At 33.0% G+C, this 20,268-nt stretch overlaps 1 protein-coding gene across 2 annotated transcripts; it reads right to left on the bottom strand.

Annotated features, from left to right (window-relative positions):
- Positions 1-3,659: 3,659 nt before the first annotated feature.
- On the bottom strand, positions 3,660-13,370 carry LOC7488589 (kinesin-like protein KIN-12B). Of its 2 annotated transcripts, none has more exons than XM_024594304.2 (17): positions 12,888-13,370; positions 12,262-12,402; positions 12,078-12,161; positions 11,851-11,976; positions 11,697-11,756; positions 11,549-11,602; positions 11,370-11,462; positions 9,798-9,893; positions 9,303-9,448; positions 7,862-8,011; positions 7,648-7,777; positions 7,211-7,562; positions 6,341-7,095; positions 6,140-6,238; positions 5,907-6,059; positions 5,035-5,835; positions 3,660-4,171 (listed from the first exon to the last, which is right to left on the bottom strand). In XM_024594304.2, exons 1-17 carry the CDS (start codon positions 13,197-13,199, stop codon positions 3,854-3,856), a joined length of 3,870 nt encoding a protein of 1,289 aa, XP_024450072.1. In that variant the 5' UTR covers positions 13,200-13,370; the 3' UTR covers positions 3,660-3,853. The 2 variants fall into 2 exon arrangements, with proteins under 2 accessions (XP_024450072.1, XP_024450073.1); XM_024594305.2 differs by lacking the exon at positions 12,888-13,370 and adding an exon at positions 12,514-12,655.
- Positions 13,371-20,268: the final 6,898 nt, after the last annotated feature.

Raw genomic sequence — 20,268 nt, forward strand, 5'->3', positions numbered from 1 at the left:
TTTTAAATGTGAATATATTATCTCATAATCAATTGACTCCTAAATCTTTCGATTTTATTGAACTTGCCTCAAAACATAATCAATATTAGACAATGTCACCCCTTCAAGTATAATATATTAGGGGCTAAATTGTCAAAAGAAAAGGATTTAGATACCCATATCGGGGAAACCCAAAGAAAAAATGAATTGAAATTACCATAGTTTTCAAACTCGGTCCGGTCCAAGGTCGGGGTTCTGGGTTTTGACCGGGTCGCCCGGGTCAATTTTTTTTTTAATCAAAACGACGTCGTTTTAATAAAAAAACAAAAGTTAACGGGTTGCAATCGAGTTTTTGACCTGGTCTTGCCGGGTCACTGAATCAACCAATTAGGTCAATCAGGTCATACCGGGTTTTTATTTCTCCTATTTTTTTCAACTCGGCCCAGTTCCAGCTCCAGATCGATCTGCCGGGCTGGGCCGAGTTTCGAAACTATGAAAATTACTATGGATGGAGAGAAACCATTAGACTAAAATTACTTGTGTAGAGAAAAATCCTAATAACAAGAAGTAAATTTGTGATTTTGTTGTTGGCTAGTCAAATTAAAAAAAGAGTTTTATAATTTTAAAATTTAACTCTCAAAGTAAAGATTATAGGTTGGGAGAGTAAATTCAAATTAATTTAATTATTTTAAAAAATAATAAATTTCTTATTGTATTTTTATCCATGTTGATCATGTCACTAATCAACCTAGATTTTGATCGGTCTAGAACTTAAATCAACGATGTACCGTATCCACATGTCAAGCCGGTGATAGACTAGCTAGGGTTATAGTTTCTTGTTCTCCTTCGCAACCATCAAGGAAGATTGTGGAAATAAATTGGACCAGAAAAAGCAGATCATATCATTAGCCAGGATTTTAGGTATTATTTGGATGGTGATGTTACAGGTCAATAGGGTTAATTCAAATTAATTTAATTTTTTTAAAAAAAATTAATGAACTTCTTATCAGGTTTTTACCCATGTTAATTGTGCCTTAAATCAACCCAGATTTTGATATTCTCAAAAAAATTCAATTTTTTTTTTACTAAAATTTAATATGTTTTGTATCGTTTTAATGTGCGGATATCAAAAATAATTTTTAAAAATAAAAAAAATCATTGACATGCATTTTGATATTGTGAAGCAGTTTCTTAGGTCTAAATCTTAAATCAACCCAGATTTTGATTGGTCTAAACCTTAAACCAACGAAGTACCGTATCCACATGTCAAGCCGGTGACAGACTAGCTAGGGTTATACAGTTTCTTGTTCTCCATCGCAGCCAGCAAGGAAGATTGTGGAAAAAGCAGTTCATATCACCAGCCAGGATTTCAGGCATCATTTGGATGGTGATGTCCAAGCGAATCATCTGTTGAAATCTCATTGGGCGTAATATAATTGATGGTAAGTATGGAGTAATTGGGTGCATCTCAAGTCAAAACAAATCAAATCATGTAGTTAGAGTCCTTTTGACGAAAACTCACTAACTGGAAACTGAATTTGTCTTCCAATTTCAAATGAAATAATGGAAGAGATTGAAAGACTTTTACCAAATGATTTTAAATCCATGACACGGAGCATTAAGTGTAGCTCATTGATTTTGCAGCAATCTCTAATCTAAAAACAGCACATCGCCTAGGAAAACCTAATTTTTTTTATTTCACTTTGATTTTTTTTCTTAGTTTTATTTTTCTAATTTTATTATTCAATATTTGATATATTGTAAATTGATCTTTGTAAATTGAGTTTACTTTTTCTTATTTTTTCATGTATTTTTAACCACAATTTAAAAAAAAACAAATTAAAAAATAAGGTTATTATTCACTTACTGACATTAGTTACATCACCCACTATGATTAAAAAAAAAGAAAAAAACTAATCATATTATATAGAAATTTAGTAGAAAATTTTTATTATTTTTTTAATTGTAATAATAATTAAAGTTCAAAATATTTTTTATTTAAAAATATATTAAAATAATTCAAATAGATTTTTCAGGCACCAACCCCCTTTACAGAAGTGAAATCTGAAGAAGCTTCTTCACACCAGGCATAGAAACACCTCTTATTGCAAAACCAAATACTCAGGTGGAGTGAATCTTACCGTCATTGTCTCACCTTTTAGTAAAAAAGGAGTCGGGTTCTTGTTAACATCACTGCATATTTTCTTTCAACTAGGTGACAACACAGTAAAAGGTGTCAAATCTTTACTGCATGCACACCTAAGAGACACATCAAGATGAAACTTCCAACAAGTAAATTTGGTGCCAGTGGGGCCCTAGTTAGGACGTATGATTGATGGAATGTGTTTCTTTTTGTGGGGTTTACTATTGATGATCATTGCAAGGGGTCCCCCTTTACCAGGCTGTCAATCTACAATCATGGGTTTTTATTATAACTCATATTGTTTTTGTATTTTAAAATTAATTAATTTTTTTATTTTTTTCATTATAAATTAATTTTTTATATTTTATATTTTTAAAATCAGTAAATCAAAATAATCTAAAATTATTTTAAAAAATATTAATTTAAAGTAAAATAATCTAAAAACAAAAATGACGAACTTTAACTTCGGTTGGTTTTTTTCATTATAAATTAATTTTTTATATTTTATATTTTTAAAATTAGTAAATCAAAATAATCTAAAATTATTTAAAAAAATATTAATTTAAAGTAAAATAATCTAAAAACAAAAATGACGAACTTTAACTTCGGTTGGTATACATAACCTTTGATGGAGGAGGGGAGGTGGACAACAGAGGCCATCGAGCAGTATCATTTCGTTTCACCAAACATAACCATAAAAGCTCGTTTAATTTCCTAACAGCTCCGAGAGATTTCTCTTTTTTCTCTAATGGCTAGTGTTGTTACGTAGCTGTCACTTTCAAATCCATCTCCCCCTCCAGGCTGTAACGAGTGGCTAGGCTAGGCAAGTTTCTAATCTTCTTAAATGGAACATGAATCCGAACACTACTTGTTTCATATGCAGCCATGGGGAGTTTCATGTCACAGAGGACAAGGCCACAAGCTTCTTGTTTTATGGTCTCCATGATATGATAGACTCCTCCCTCCTCCCTCTAATACCATGAGGGAGGGGCTGCTGCCAAAGTACTTGTGGACGTCTGCTTTTGTTTTTCGACAACTTCTCTTGAAGATTATTGCCTCCTATCTCTTGACATAATCCAAACCAAACAAACAAATGATCTATGAGCTTGACTACATCTTTTTAGTTCCTTCAGATCTTTTTGCACAGGCCCCAGTGTCCAGGCAACAGGGGCCCACCATATCCATTACACCAAAACATCCGAAAGTCCCATTTGTGTACAAAATAACAGTCTCCTTCCTTTCTTTCAATTCAACCCCACGTTTTTGGGCAAGCAAGTTACTCCCATATAGCACGGCGTGTGTTCATGCGAGTCTCACGCATCGACATTGGTCTATATTGACGCTACATGCAGGAGGGCAGGATAAACGTCTATGCGCGTAAACCATATTGACACAACATGGAGCAAAGATTTAATTTCAATACGCAACAACCAATTCAAGGATATACGTGCGCGCACATACGTATTATACATGTACGTATAAACATGTGCCTACGTGTGAATAAAAAAGTGGGTACATGTTAATATGCAAGTAGGTGTGAATAAAAGAATATATTCTTCATTCATTCAACTGTTATGAACTCTGCAAGAATCTGAATGGAATACAAGGCCCAACAAGAGAGCCGAGAGGTTGGCCCTAACAAATGGGGTGTGTGTGCGTTATAAAATGGCAAAAACTAGCGGTACAAGCTATATAATAAATCACACGGGAGTTAGTAAAACGTACCACTTTCTATATGTTGCATCGATCATAACCAGAGAACCATGCTGAGGGTTCGGCGAGTTTTGACAATTCACCTTCACCATCTTCCACGTTATAAAACGGCTCGAACTCCTCTCTCCATCGTTCATCACCTTCGCTAAGAGGCTCGCCTGCATCATACTTTGGCATATCACAATCACTGTGAGCAGGTCGTCTTGCTTCTTTGGGCAAACGAGACTCTGCCACTAGCTCCTTTAGAGAACTAATCTCGTCTTCATGTTTTCTCTTCAACTTATTAATATGTTTATTCGCCTTTACAGCTTCTTGCTCTGCCTCCATAGCTCGCCTCTGCCAGAAAATTTCTAGTTAAAGAGTGATGTTGAATAATTGCTAAGAACTATAATCGAAGTTCATAATTTCAGGTAGAAACTCTATCCTGTCCAAAATGAGGGTTTTAAATTGGTTCATGCAAACTATAACACAGGATAGCCTAATCTTATCTTGCACATTATTCAGCGTTGTCCAACAAATTCGAAACAGACCATATCTAGCACATTAATATTCGCGGTACTGAGCAGCATTAATCAAAATATACCATGCTTCCCCTATAGGCTTCATGAAGCTTCTTCTCTATCTAGCTGAGTGACATGCACGGGTGTTGACAAACCCAATATTGATGAGTTAATTGTAAAGGAAGCTAATCTAAAACTGATTTCATATGTTAAAAATTATGCGATAAATTCACAATGTTGAAGAGACAATGATATGAGATTTGCATTCGAGCTCCAAAAGAAAACCAAGATTAAGTAAATGAATATACTGAAAAAGTAATTGCACAATGCAATAGAGTAGAAGGTACTTGAGTAGGCAAAATGAAGAACTGATTTAGCTGATGATCATCATTAATTCGAGAGGTTTGCATGCAACATTTCTGGTGTTTGGGGCATTTTGAATGTGAAATTTCCTTTTATCTTAAAACAGTTTGACTTATCATTTAGCAAAACAGCAATTGGAATTGCTTGACTATGTAAGACACGTTATGTAGAGGTGATAAGCCCAGAAAAGGTAATAAGACTATTTGAAGGGCCTTCCTTTACTTGTTTCCTAAGCACGTGAAATGAAACTTTCAGACTAAAAGATGCATATCATGGAACGATAAGAAAAATGATCTTAACAAAGAACACACTAGGGTATCATGATTTGGCACTGACCTCGGCAACAACAGCAGCTTCTTCTGCTTCTTTCAACCTCGTAAGCAATTCACCTGCTGCTTGTACAGCTTCAGCAGTGTCCCTCAGTTGACCCTGAAGTCCCCTGCTTTCATCTCTAAAATATCGCCTCTCCTTTTCTCTTTCAGCTTTCAATGCAGAAATTTCAGCAGCAAGAGCATTTATGAACTTGGATTCGGCGCCCCTAACTCCAGCTTTAGAAGCTGCTTTCTTGACATCATCTATTCCTTCCTGTATCCGCCTGTGCCTTGCAAGTAATTGAATGTGTTTCTCCTCAAGATCTGCATACTGTTCAAGCATGCGTGCATGTCCCTCCATGGCCATTTGCATTGCTTCCTTCAGCTCTTCTGCACATCTCTTCTCTGTACCCAATTCCTGCTTCAATTTTTCAGCTAACGCCCTGCTAGCATCAAGTTCAGCTCTCAATTCTTCAGCAAGAGAAATCCACTTGCTCTCAGCATCCATCCAGCGTGTTCTCTCCATTTCAAGTTTCTCCTCCGGACTCTCCTCAGATGATTCCTGGATTGTGTTAAGAAGGGGAGCCAAACTGGGCTCACACGAGTAGGTCAATTTCAGCAGTGAATTCCTTTTTAGAGCAGATGGGGATGAAGAGTCTGTGTAGTACTGTAACTGGCTTCTTAAATCATGAATCTCTTCCAACAAGACTTCCCTTTCACCCAAATCACAGAAGTTTCGATAATGTTCTAGCTCATCCTGTACTCTTTTCAGCTCAATATTTATCTTTGAAACTTCGGGATGATTCTCATATTTCTCCTTCAAAATCTGTAGATAAAAAATTAGATATATATTAAAACTAATAAGCACATATGAAAATCTGAGTAAAACAGCCATACCTTGTGCTCGTGCATGAGTGCTGCTAACTCTTCCTCCATGAAATCCTTAGTAGATAAAACACCATCCATGAGGCTCTCAAGCCGAAGAATTTTGTCTTCCCTTGTCTGCCCTATTATGGAATTGCATTCCCTCTCATGCTTGTATTGTTGAACCTGTAAACAATGACCAAGAAATCATTTCGACAGTAAGAAAATAACAAACTACATTGCTGTTGTCCAAAGTGGTAACCTACCAGACGGTTGAGCTGTGTTATCTCATAAGCTTGTTTGGCACAAAACTCTTCCAGGGCCATTTCTCTCCTGATTGCTCCTGCCAAAACCTTCTCCACTGCCTGTGTGTTGACAAAATAATAAAACATGATGCAGTTGGTACGCATAAATAGGGAAGCACAACCATTAAAACCAAAGCATCAAGATGAAGCCACCAAACGTACTTTAGGAACTTGCGTTTTGGGTTTGTCAATAGACTCTGAGCCAACAAAGGGTACTAGCTGTAGGTTTGAGCTGTCATCGACATCTTTCACCTCTAGCTGCGTTTTGGTCTTGCAATTCGCACACAAGAATACTCTTTCTAATATCTCATCATCTTGAGGAAAAGTTTGCACACCGACATCAACAAGCGGAATTGGGTTAGATTCTGCAGGTTTACAGGCAAACCTGAATGACAATTGCCTAAATACAGAACTCTTGCGATGACTATCAATAATTTCCAAGCCACGGTGAAGGCTCGCCGCTAAATGTTCAGTTGGTGCAAGACAACTCTTACTGGTTTGAGCAGTTAGAGCAGCAGAAGAGTTGGATTTTGTGAAAGAAATACGTATGTTCTCTGGTCCTGGCTTGCTTTCATCTTTGGAATCTTTCTGGGAAGCAGTTAACATTGATGAAGTCCGCAAACTTTTCCTGCTGCTGCTGATTCTAGGCGAAACACTTGGAGTTGGAGATTTAAGAACAGGAGAAACTTCAGAAGGAACTATACTGAGGCTAGAAGGAGACATGCAATTCACTGTCTCATTTTGAGAACCATTGGGTTCACCTGTGGCAGAAATGCCAGTGGAATTTCCATTTTCAGAACCAGAAGTAGTGCATGAGGACCCAAACACCACCATTTCGTTTGGTGATTCTTCTGTTATCAATTTACTGGCAGAGGAACTAAGAAACCTTTTCTCCTCAACTGGCTCCTCACAGGATTCTGCATCAGTTGTGTCAATAAGTAAATCAACTGGACTTTCTAGTATTTGTAACAGTGAAACTCTCATTTAAATCTGTAAATTCATGACAAATATTAACATCAACGTTAAAAAAACCTGAAGTGTTTCTAGCAGGTTTAGCACAACTCGAAATCAGAATTTCATGATTCTCAGCTTGTTCAGATATTGCTTCTTCCATGTCAACATCTGTATCCTCAGTCCCTTGTTCGATGATAGATCTACCTTCATCAACATAATTCTCATCTGCAGAGCCTGCTGGTCCCAGGCCTACTTGAATGCAGAGCCTTTCAACAGCTTCCTCATCAATTTCCATCATCTCATCACCATCTTCATCTACTTGAGGTAATAGAGGACGCGGATGGATAAGGCTTTTCAGTATATTCAAACTTTTACGGGGATCCCAACCTGTTGGATTGTTGCTATTTGCTTTCACTCGGTGCAATTCATCCTGTTGCATTTATCCAGAGTCATGTATTTGCTTAACTTCTCAGCTATTAAAACAAGAATATTAATAATTGAAAATAAGAGTCTACCCTTAGCTGCCGTATTACTTCTCGCAAGTGATTCACATCATCCTCCACCTCTTCATTAACAATGGCCTTATTCTTGATTGCCTTAGCACGCTGTGCAAATCGCAATGTACTGAAAGTTTCACTCTTACAACTGCATTTTTTATTCACATGAACTTCCATTATGAGAGCAAAGAAGAAAAGAGTGCTTTAAGACAGCAGTGTCTGCATTGTTTACCTTTGTGCTGGAGAAATAGCACACACCATTGCTAATTTGGCATTGCCACCAAGTGATTCCTGTAATAAAAACGTCAACCTGGAGTCTCGGTAAGGTATATGCCTTTGCTTTCCTGTTTGAGAAATCTCAGCAAGAATGTTTATCAAGTTCCTGCAAATATAATAATTCATCACAATTGGAGGAAATGTCTCTCTTGATGCGTGGTAAGATGAACATGTTCGTTAGAAATTGCATCTTTGAAGCAGCTCAAACTCGTTTTCGGAAATACATCATGGAACAGATTGTGAGAACAAAAGGCAAACAAAAATTTTATCATCTATGTTGGACTTCATATGTGTATGAGATGATTCTACCATGAATTTGACTCTATGACAGGCTCCTCCCTGCATCTATCATTCCTGAACTTCCTTCAAGTATTCTGACAGATTCCCATATTTAAGTATTCTGCATTTAGCTCTTAACTTTTAATAGCTTATCAGGGAGAGAGAGGGAGAGAGAGAAGAAGAAGAAGCTCTTAAAACTTCTACCTCCAGACCATCCTACATTATTCTTTAATTTACAGTGCACTTCCTTTTGTTTTATAAACAAATAAAAATCCAGGCTGAGGTTTTGACAAAGCAAATCTTCATTTTCATGAATTTCTCAAAATGAAGGGTGTACAATGAGAGAAAAGGCTCCTAATGCTAACTATTTTCATCCCAATTTAAATGACATTTTGCATTTTGTCAATTTAATCATTTGCTTCAAAACCAGCGAGTTTAGTTGTGAATTTGCTAGAAATAGACTATCACAATTTCAGAATTTCTAAAAATCATAGAACTGAGCAGGATAGACTTTAAACCAAACCAAATGACACCTCCTTTCTTATAGTCATTACTAAATCCTCATGTTGATTTGCTCTGGTTCATTTGTCTTAAGAGAAAAGGACAATAATTTAATTTGGATGATCCATGATCCATAGTTCTACACTGGCATTACGTTCAGCTTTTTCTTGAACGTTCATATGTACCAATAAGATCTCATTTCTTTTATTGAGCTCATTCTTTATCTGCACCAAAACTTTTTCCATCTGTAAAAACTCTCCCATCATATGTATATGCTTGACATGGTAGCATAACAACAAATAATTGAAGAGAGTTGATTTTGCCTTTTTTGTAGGTAAATTAACTTCAGACAACTGTTCAGAGGCAGTATATGCATATATCATTACAATTCAAAGTTGCAGTACTATATTAAGAGCTCAGACAAGTGCCAGATTATTTTATGTTTTACTTTTCAGGTAAACTCAATATCATAAATGTTGTAATATCAGACCCGAATAAAAATCACAAGATTTATTTTTTGACAGCAATGTTATTTTCTGGAGCTACACTGATTTTACAACAACTTCAAACTTGGCAAAAAAAAAGGAATGAAAGTGATAGCTAAGATATGACCATACCCGAGCTGTGACAGAGATCGGTTAATATTCCCTGCTTCCTTCAACCGTTCCCCTGCAGTGCCAGTTAACTTCTGTCTCTCTGATCCAGCTAGATCAACAAGATTTATTCTGCTTGTTTTCAAGCTGCTCATTCCATCTGCCATGCTCTATAAGATAACATTTTACTTTAGAATCCCTCTGGCAGAAAATGTAAGACAAAATCAACAAAGAAGAAACATGTTCAATAATTTACAAATTTTTGTTCATGTTGCTACTTTCTGTTCTAATTGCTATATTCATGAGCAAATATTGTAACCAGACTTCACAATATCCCAACTTGCTCAGCTGGCAAATCTTTTTCAGAGGAAAAATAAAGTTTGAATCCCACCAACAGAATCAGAACCTCTACCAGAAAGGAAAAAACCAAGAAAAAGAATAGAAGTCTGACAACATACTTCATTCCATAGGATGAAGAATAAATAGCATAGATGCATACATGAGTAGTGAAAGTACTACCTTGCATCGAGATTCAACAACACAGGTGAAAACACTGTGTGAACGGGAACTCTCTGCATTTATGCTGGTTGCGCCAGTCCTCCTGTTGGATAGTCCCTGCGTAGTTTATTTCACAGCCATAAACACAATGCTAGAGTTCATTTTGAAAATTAAAATTTCAAACTAGGAAGAAGTTTAAAAGGAAAATAAAAATGAAACAAGAATATGAGGTAATTCCATCCTTAAATGTAAGACTGAAAGCAGGTGATTAAGGTAAATTAAATAACAAACAGAGACTGCAGTGAGAGTGTGTATCCTGCTTCAAGGGATATGAAACACAAAATTAATGGTTGATATTGACGGCTAGTCTTGCATGTGCACTGTAGGAGCAACTCCATCAACAGTCTACCTCCAGATTCCTTCTTAGAATGATAAAGTGAATCGAAAACCCAAATTCATTTTTAATACAAACACTTTTTACTGAACTTCAGCTATTTTCCAATCTTCATTACTCCCTTTTAATATCGTTTCTCCACAAATGCAGACTTCCCTGTATAAGACTGCAACTACATTCTGAAACTTCATATACGAGATTTTGACATTACATGATGTAGTCTATAAATTTCAATCATTTTTCACTTTTCTGTTTTTCACCCTAGGATATAATTTAAAAGGTGAAGATGGTTTTCACCCTCATAGAAAGAGTTGAAAAATTGAACCAGGTTTGGAATGTGAAAACCACCATGCAACAACATTCTGAAACTTTTAAAGCCTCATACACACGAGATTTTGAAATTACATGATGTAGTCTACAGATTTCAATCATTTTTCACTTTTTTGTTTTTCATCCTAGGATATAATTTAAAACGTGAAGATGGTTTTCACCCTCCTAGAAAGAGTTGAAAAATTAAACAAGGTTTGGAACGTGAAAAACAACCATGCAACAGCATTCTGAAACTTTTTAAGCCTTGTACATGAGATTTTGAAATTACATGATGTGGTCTATAGATTTCAATCATTTTTCACTTTTCTGTTTTTCACCCTAGGATATAATTTAAAAGGTGAAGATGGTTTTCACCTTCTGAAAAAGAGTTGAAAAATTGAACCAGGTTTGGAACGTGAAAAACAACCATGCTTAACCATTCCCTTCCATCATTTATGCTCTAGAACAGAAGGAACACAAGAGGTGTCCTTGCTCCAGCCATATTTTCATCTCTTTCCAGGAAAGCAAAAGAAATCATAAGAGTTCATTGCTGGTCAAGAAACTCTCTAAAGAGAAACAAATAGAGGAAAAGCATCAGCGGAAAGACCCCCTACCTTTTACAACCTAAACTACCAACAAATCTTTCGTTTGCTACAGTGTAAAATGAGGTCAACCTCAACATGTTTTTCCATGGGAGCATTGAAACTTGTATCTGAGAACTATTAAGCCGCAATCAATATTTGTGAACTTCATATAAATTTGTGCAGGAGCAGTGATTATAACAGCAAGTTTATGTTCAGTGCAGGTAGAAAGTAGTCTAAACAACATGTTGAGGTTAATTCATGGGCACTCTCATTATTCTTCATAGCAAAAGAAAATTGAAATCAAACCTTTATCAGGAGTTGAGTCACATCTTTCATTGTAAATACGTACTCCTCTCTGAGATTTTCAACATAAACACCAGTTTGCATGTCTTCTCTTATCTGGAAAAGAAACCAGACCGACAATCTAAGAAAACCATTTTTAATTCTATTAAGGACAGACTAGGATGCAAAATTGTCCTGTTTACCTGAAGGTTTCTTTGACCTGGATCCAGCAAATCTGTTATTTGTTCATTATAGATCTGCAAAAAAAAAAAAGTTTAATTATCAAGTGGTGTAAAATGCACGGTTAAAGAGCCAAGTGTGTACCAGAAGGAGCATTTAGAATTACTTAACCTCGAGAAAAGAGCAGCGACACTGATACTTAAGTTGTTTGTCAGTATGTTTAATTTGCTCCTGCAAAGGAAAGGAAAGATGAGTGCTGACGGTGATAATCTTCAACATAAGACAATCTTCAATCAGCTTGAGTGTGTAAAGAATCAAGCTTCACCTCATTTATACGATCAAAAAGTCGCTGAAAGACTCGGGGGGTCAAACCTTGTAGATCACCTGATAAATTTTCACTTGATAAAGCATTGGCTGGGCCCCACATTGTGAATGTCTTTCCACTCCCTGTCTGAACGGTACAATTTCAAGAGTAGAAAGAAGAGTTGGAAACATCATCTTGTGCAATATAAAAGAAAAGGTAGGAACTAACAAAACTGATTGGGAAGCTACCTGTCCATAGGCAAATACAGAACTGTTAAACCCAGCAAGACAATTCTCCACAAGAGGGGCTCCTACAAGTTGGAACATGTCTAGCTGTGGAAAACAAGAATGAATAAAACTTAAATGAGTATTATTTAATTACCATGATCATCAATCAGTACACTGCAAAGGAACACATAGATAGAGATCATGCCTGAGTGGCCCCTGTGTCTGAAACTGAGTCAAAAGTGAAGGTCTGTCCATTGATTGCCAACGAATTATTAGACATTTTCTGAACTATCGTCTCTCCTTCCTCCTTGTCATCCTTTTTCAATGGCCGCATTCGCACTATTACCTGAAATATTGTAACACTAAGTTACCGAAAAATGTTTAATCTCAAATTCAACATGTAACCCGAGAAAATAAAAAGGCTAAAGCCGAGTGATCCTAATGCAAATGTTCTTACTCTTTCTTTGGCTAATAACAGATCGAAGTTCCAATCCAATCTGTTCCTTCATCTTATCAGTAACCAACACGATTTGAAAGTGAATTGAAGCCGTTTCTCATCAGCCCAAAATTTGAAAATAAGTGGAATCAAGCAATAGAATACTAAGATTTATCATCACAGATACATTAAGATCACAATCCAGAAATAGAAAACTAGGATTTATAAATTTTAAAGCTGAACTAAAATTTCCTCGTTGTTTAAACAGAAAATTAGAAGAAAAAAATCAATTCAATTTCAGTTGCTAAAATTTTCTCAGAAACCAAAAGGAAAAAACTAGGCTCTATTTATTCAGGAAAATAATAATAATAACAACAACAATAAGCATAAATTACCTTGACGCCAGAATCGGAGAGCGAGTTCTCCGGCGAGGTCTCCATGCTGAGCTTGCGCTTGAGAGGATTTGAAGACGGAGGCCGAGGAGGCAAGGGACTCTTCAACTTAGCGGAGGCAGGGGACGGCAAAGGCTTTAGATCGGAAGTAATAGAGTTCGGATCTGGAGGCGGAGCGTTCTCTTTAGACGATTTGGTCCTCCGCGATGGCGACGGCGAGGGTTTCGTCTTGTGAGAGCTAGGGATTGGGGACTGCTCATTATGCGCTGCTGCTTCTCTCAAGATCGGGTTTCTTGGTAGCATAAAGTGCTTCATGGTTAGCTACAGAGTTTTCTAGAGAGAGAGAGAGTGAGTGGATTATGATTCTATAAAGAGAGAAGAGAGAGCGAGAGAGAGAGTAGGGTTTGGGCAGAGTAGCGAGAGAGTAGGAGGAAGAGAGACAAGAAGGGAGCGTAGAGAGAGAAATGTAGCCGTTAGAGAAGTAGGAGTTTGAATTTCTTTTTTCTAGTTTTTAATTTTTTATAAGAGAAGGGGAGAGGGGTATGGCGATTTTTGAATTTTGTTGCATCTGAGGTGGCGGGGATCCTGTGCATGCAAGAGTAGCTTATTATTACTGTTTGTACGGTTCAGATGGTGTCCCCGCCATTCAGATGGCGATTTAGGCAGGGTTCGGGTAAAATCTAAAAGTAAAATATCGATTTTAGATTGGGTATAGATATTAATTTACTCATCAAATTAAATAATAACTTTAAAATTTTAAAAAAATACATGTATATTAAGCTAATTATATATTAAAAAAATTTAAATTATAGCATTCGGTTTGTACTTAAATTCATGTTATAATTACCCGATAGATATTCGAAACCTCAATTAAATTGAATTTGGATGGTTGTTTGGTAATTGAATTCGGGTATAAATAATATGAAACTTGACCATGGGTATTCATTATCGCTCCCAGATATGAATAAAAATAAAAATTAAAAATGTATAAAAATATTATAATATAGCTTTTGAAAAAATTTCAAGTATACTATAAATTAAACTTGATCAAATTTTGATAGAAAATAAAATAATTATTTTGAATTTATTTCAAAATCAATTGATAACGTAATAAGTGTTTGAAGGAAAAAACGAGTTACATCTAAAAACATTTAAAATTAATAATGTTGGTACTCCCATAGAGTTATTAAAACATATATTAGTTATTCAGATTAATTATATTTAAAATAATTGTGTTATTGTTTATAAACATAAAGATATACAAGTCCACAAGGGATAAAAATTAGATTCAATTAAGTTTTTTTATTAAAAAAAAACTATAATTCTCATCACTAGAGAATTTGAGATTCCCCTCATCTTAAGATAAAATTACATTTCCAAGTTTAGGGAATGTATGTGTATTTGTTATTATGATACAAAGTGATTTTTAAAAATATTTTTTAATTAAAAATATATTAAAATAATTTTTTTATATATTATATTTTTTATATTAAAATCATAAAAAAAATCCCTAAAAAATGCATTTGTGTTTGTTACTACGATACAAAGTGCTTTTTAAAAATAATTTTTAATTATAAATATATTAAAATATTTTTTTATATATTTTATATTTTTTATATTAAACCATTAAAATCATTAAAAAAATTCCTAAAATACAATACTTTGTTGTTTTTTAAATGAAAAAATAATTTAAAAAATATATTAAAAAGCGTATTATCACGCGAAAACAAACACATTAATTTCCTACAAATGTTAAATTTCCTAGGATTTAATATTTTTTAAGATTTAACATTTTATTGCCTATATAGACAAAATAGGCAATATTTTTTGACATCTTAAGATTACTTGATACAGAGAATTTAAGAAGTCCTTGTATCAAACACATTATAATCTATCTTTACCTCTAAAAAGAGTCATATTTAGGGGTGTTTAAAAATATAATAGTAATTGTTTTTCAATTGTATGAATTCAATTGTACTGATAAAGGACCTTATTGAAGAAAAACATTGAAGATTGAGGCCTAATTGTATAAAAAAAAATATTGAAGATTAGGGTGAATCTGTAAAATCTAGAAGTTGCAAGACTTAATTGAACTTTGGATTGGCGTAATTATGCAATCAAGGGCTTAATTGAGAGAATTAAAAGGTTTCAGGGTCAATTGGGGACTAAATAGCAAAATTTCAAGATCAAAAACCATATTGTAAAAGACGTTGAAATTCGAGAATCTAATTGAAGAAGAAAATGGGTGAAATTGTAAAAATTTCAAAAGATCAAGGTTGACTGGGGTTTAATTGTAAAGGTTCAAAGGTTCAAGAACTAGATTGAAAGAGGTTGTAACCACTTCTATTTTCTTTCAAAAACCAAAATCTGGTTTAACCCTCTTCTTTGAACCCTTCTTTCTCCTTTTTATCTCTACACCACTGCAAACAAAATTCTCACCCCCTCGGACCCTATCATTCATACTCCTATCAAGGGGCCCTATTTTTCAAAGGTCATGAGCTCGCGGGCTTTCTTTCAGGAACCTCGCCCGCCATAGTTGAAGTGCGAGAAAAAAATTTAAAAAACTAATTAAATTAAAAAAACAAAAAAAATAATAAAACATAGAAGCATGAAAAAAAAAACCTATTAAATTAATTAGAATATTTAAAATAATATTCGATTCAGTTTTGGTTTTATAAGTCTAAATTAAAAAATTAAACCGAACAAAAAAAATTAAAAAACCAAACAAAAAAACAAATCAAACCGAAACCAAGCTCATTAAAAAGTCTAAAAAACCCCTAAAAAAATATAGTTTTTGATTTTTAATATAAAATAATCAAACTAAAACCGTTCGGTTTGAATCAATTTCGGTTTTATTTTTTATATTTTACAAATTTTCAATTTGATTATTTTTATAAGTAAAACCAATTAAAACCGAAAATAATCACACCCACTGCTATCTCAGCAAAAAAATTCAGCCCTTATTGTACCGAAACCAGCTGCAAATACTCTCTTGAAAATACTACCACACTGCTTCCCTTGTCACTAGCCGGCTGCAGAGCTAGACTTAATTTGGATCTTCACCTTTTCAAGCAAGGTCAAGGATCTCTTTCTTGCAATCAAAAGTAGAGATTCCACAAGCTCACCCTAAAACCCTAACCCAGGCTTTTTGGGGGGGTCCTAGAAGCCACAACCACGCACCAACACTAAAAAATACTACCCTTCAGTTTCCAAAACTCTAGCAGCCATCATCAAATTACCAGCCCTCGAAACCATCTCAGCCATCAGGAACTTATCCTCCCAAACTTTCAGCCATAAACCCAAGCCTCCCTCTCAAGTTACAGTCACCCTGGAACACTAAGAAATATTCAAACGAAAACTTGTTTCACCTTTCATCCTCTTCTTCCGGTATCAAGACAGTAACTCTTCCCAAGGCCATCCATTTGACTCACAAATTAACCATCTCAAGTTCACAGAAAGAGAAGTGCCTTGGTCCTTTCTAGAGTATATGGCGTACTGGCTACGTACCTTCATCGATCACGAACCTCAACGATGTTCATATAAAGGTCGACTAATGGCGGTCCAAAGTTGTTGCAGCAGTAACATGTGCATGGTGATTTAGTTTTGGTTTGGATAGCAACAGTAAAAAAAACACGAAGTTATAGAAGACATTGGTATTATTGAGCCAGAGTCTTGGGTTGATTCCTGGAGTTCAAAGAACTACTCTGGGCTGGGTGCCAAGACGCTCCTCCTGTTACCGTTGCTCTCTTCTTTTTGTTTTTTTCTTGACTGTCTATTTGTCACGGGAGGAGGTCATTCTCCAGTTTCATTTGGTTTACTTGTCGGTACTAAATAAATATTTTGACGCTTTGTTGCCCAGCATGTCAGATGCTTACGCTTTTTTTTATTATTATTATTGTTTTTTTTATTGTATTGTTTTTTAAAATATTTTTTATTTGAAATATATATTAAAATAATATTTTTTTAATTTTTAAAATTTATTTTGGATATTAGTATATTAAAAATATTAAAATAAAAAGCTTTTTAAATTTTAATAAAAAATAGATTACGCATACAATTTTTTTAATAAGTCATTTTGCATTTCTATATTCTTGTATGGATGACAAAATATAGGATTTAGTATGGTCATTGCTAGTGTATTGTCCCACCCTGGCCATTACGTGTACATTAAAAGAAAAAAAAACGAAAAGGAATTTCTTAATTTTTTCTTATGGTCAGTCCTCTAAGCATTGTTTTGGTATTTTTATATATATATATAAAAAAAAGCAAAAGGTATTATTCTTGCATATTTAAGCTATTTTTTTGGCATTTTCATAAAAAAATGAAAAAAAAATACTTTGGCCACTTGCTTGGTGTTTGATAGTGTCGGTGATCAAATCATGCCCTGAATCGTGTTTGTTTTGATTTTAGAGGTTATTTGGTAATAATGATTTTTTTAAAGTGTTTTTTTTGTAATAAAATAATATTTTTTTATTTTTTAAATTTTATTTTTTATATTAAAAAAATAATTTAAAACAAAAAAAACTTAATTTTTTTCAAAAATATGCTGGTTAAACCTATGCTTGGCAAATTGCATGACAAGAATGAAATAAATCTTGTGTTTTCTGTTAATTGGATTCGAGAATTACATTTTGCATCAAAGTTTTCATGCAATCAAACAATCAGATATAAATGGCTTGAAGTTTTGTAGGGTGTGTTTGAAAACGCGGTGCAAACCATGTTTTAAAAAAATTAATTTTTTTTGTTTAAAATAAATTTTTATTTTATTTTTTAAATTATTTTGATGTGTTGATATTAAAAATATTTTTTAAAAATAAAATATTTTATTTTAATATATTTCTAAATAAAAAATATTTTAAATTATTTCTACATGCACCAATCCTGAGTATTGAAAAACTCAAAATCTATGAGCCATTATGATCCCGTAAAATACCATCCATTCTAGCCTTTGGAAAATTTCCGTATAAAAACAAAAAAATATAAACAAAATCAATGGAAAAAATTAAATAATATTAAAAAGACATGTTAGAATTAAAAAGAGAAGGAAGATTTTTTTTTTATATAAAATAGAGAAACATAAATATTTGATTTGAAACTCCATAGACTTTTCCTTTGTTGTATAGTTTTGAGAGGAATTTGATAAATTAGAAAAAAGATAATGATGAATAATGTAATGCCATTATTGTTGTTGTATGCAATTATTTCTGGGCGCTTCTGGTGGTCAAATAATTCGGGCCGAGTTTTTGAATTCCTAGATCTAATTTATGAATTATTTGTTTTTACCATAAACACCCAAAAATATTATATAAATCCTCAATCATCCTATTTCCAAATCCGTAATAGTTTATAATCATTCTAAATATAAAACAATTAAGTTGAATAAAAAACATTTATATGTCTTGACCTATATTCTCAACATGACTAAACGGTAAAATTATTATAATTCAACTTTCATTTCTAAAATAAACTCATTAAAACTATGATAATTTATGAAATTGTAATTATTATTATTTTAATTTTATCATTTTTTAATTTTTTTTATCTATTAGATTTGATCTCCATTATTTTTTTTATTATTTATTTTATTAGAGATAATTTATGAAATTAGATTTTTTAAAAAAATTTCATTCTCATTCAACTTTTTAATTTATAAGATTTGTTCCTTATTATTTTAATAAACTTCAAAATAAACATTAATAAGTTATTTTCCAACTAATTTTTCATGACATAACTAAACACTGAAAAATATTTTCTAACTTATTTTTCATGACACTACCAGACATCAAAAAATAATTTACTTTCTAGAAATCAACTTTTCAAGAAAACCATTTTCCAAAAGAAAATGACTTTCCAGCAAGCAAACGGACCTGAATTGGATTTTTTGGATTGTTTCATCAATGGTATTGGATAAAATCTTTTTTTTTTACTCCACACTAGCGATACTAATATTATTACTAGTGACTTATATTATTATTAGTGAAAATAATGGGAAAAATTGAACAATACTAGCAAAATTCCTTCATATTCATAGAGATAGGGGACATAATTCACATGGATATAGTAAGTCTCGTTTGGGCTGCTTTGATGGTAGTCTCTACATCTTCCCTTTCACTCGTGGTATGGGGAAGAAGTGGATTATAGGGATACTACTAATTGAGTTGAGAAATAAAACTCTATCAATTCGTTTATAAATCGTTCTGCAAAGACTTTTTAATTTAACTATTTTAAATTCAACTATTTATAATTGAATTCATTTCCCGAAGCAATGAAAAAGGCTATTGAATTAACTGAGCAGAGCAATTCAAAAGGAATTCAAGTACAAATTGCAAAGCATCTTGATGGAAAAAAAATTGCACGCGCCGAATGGGTTAGAGAGGGCAGAGTTCCTTTACAAACTCTTCGAGCTAAAATTAATTATTGTTCTTATACAGTTAGAACTATTTATCGGGTTTTAGGTATAAAAATTTGGATATTTATAGACGAGGAATAGTAAACCCTTACTTAACTTGTCTTTACATTCTATTCATTGATAGAAAAAAAAATGACAAATTCTTTTTTTTTTTTTAGGCGAAATCTGAATCAAATAAAAAATAAAATTTCAAAAACATAATTTTTTTTAATAAATTTTGATAAAAAAAATATAGATAGAGTCAAGAAGTTTGCAAAATGATAATGAAAAATGACTTGAGGTGAAAGAAAAAAGGAACTTGATATAACAATAAATGTGTCAAGGGTGAGATTTATAGTTATGTTTATTTTTGTAGTCTAACTATATTTTTGAAAAATTTTATTTTTTAAAATTATTTTTAGATTTTTTTTTTATTTTAATGTTCTAATGTTAAAAATAAATTTAAAAAATAAAAATATTATTTTGATATATTTTTAAGTTAAAAAAATAGGAGAAAATCTATCCAAAAATCAAAGAGACATGCACCCTAAAAATCAACTTTCAAACTGAAAATTATGAGAGAGAGTTTAAAATACAAAATCTGAATCAAATAAGAAAATATAATTTTAAAAATATAACTTTTTTGATAATTTTTGATAAAAAATATAGATAGAGTAAAGAAGTTTGCAAAATGACAATGAAAAGTGACATGATGTGAGAAGAAAAAGGAACTTGATATAACAAAAATGTATCCAAGGTGAGATTTATGGTTGTGTTTATCTTTGTAGTCTATCTATATTTTTGAAAAAAAATTATTTTTTAAAATTATTTTTCAGATTTTTTTTACTATAATGTTAAAAATAAATTTTAAAAATAAAAATATTATTTTAATATATTTTTAAGTTAAAAAACAACCTTTATTACCATCCAAAACACTCTATAAAATGATTTGATATGGATAAAAAAATAATCAACCAAATTGTTTTTTAAGTTTTT

The sequence above is a fragment of the Populus trichocarpa genome, chromosome 2 (genome assembly GCF_000002775.5).
Source record: "Populus trichocarpa isolate Nisqually-1 chromosome 2, P.trichocarpa_v4.1, whole genome shotgun sequence".
NCBI classification, from domain to species: domain Eukaryota; kingdom Viridiplantae; phylum Streptophyta; class Magnoliopsida; order Malpighiales; family Salicaceae; genus Populus; species Populus trichocarpa.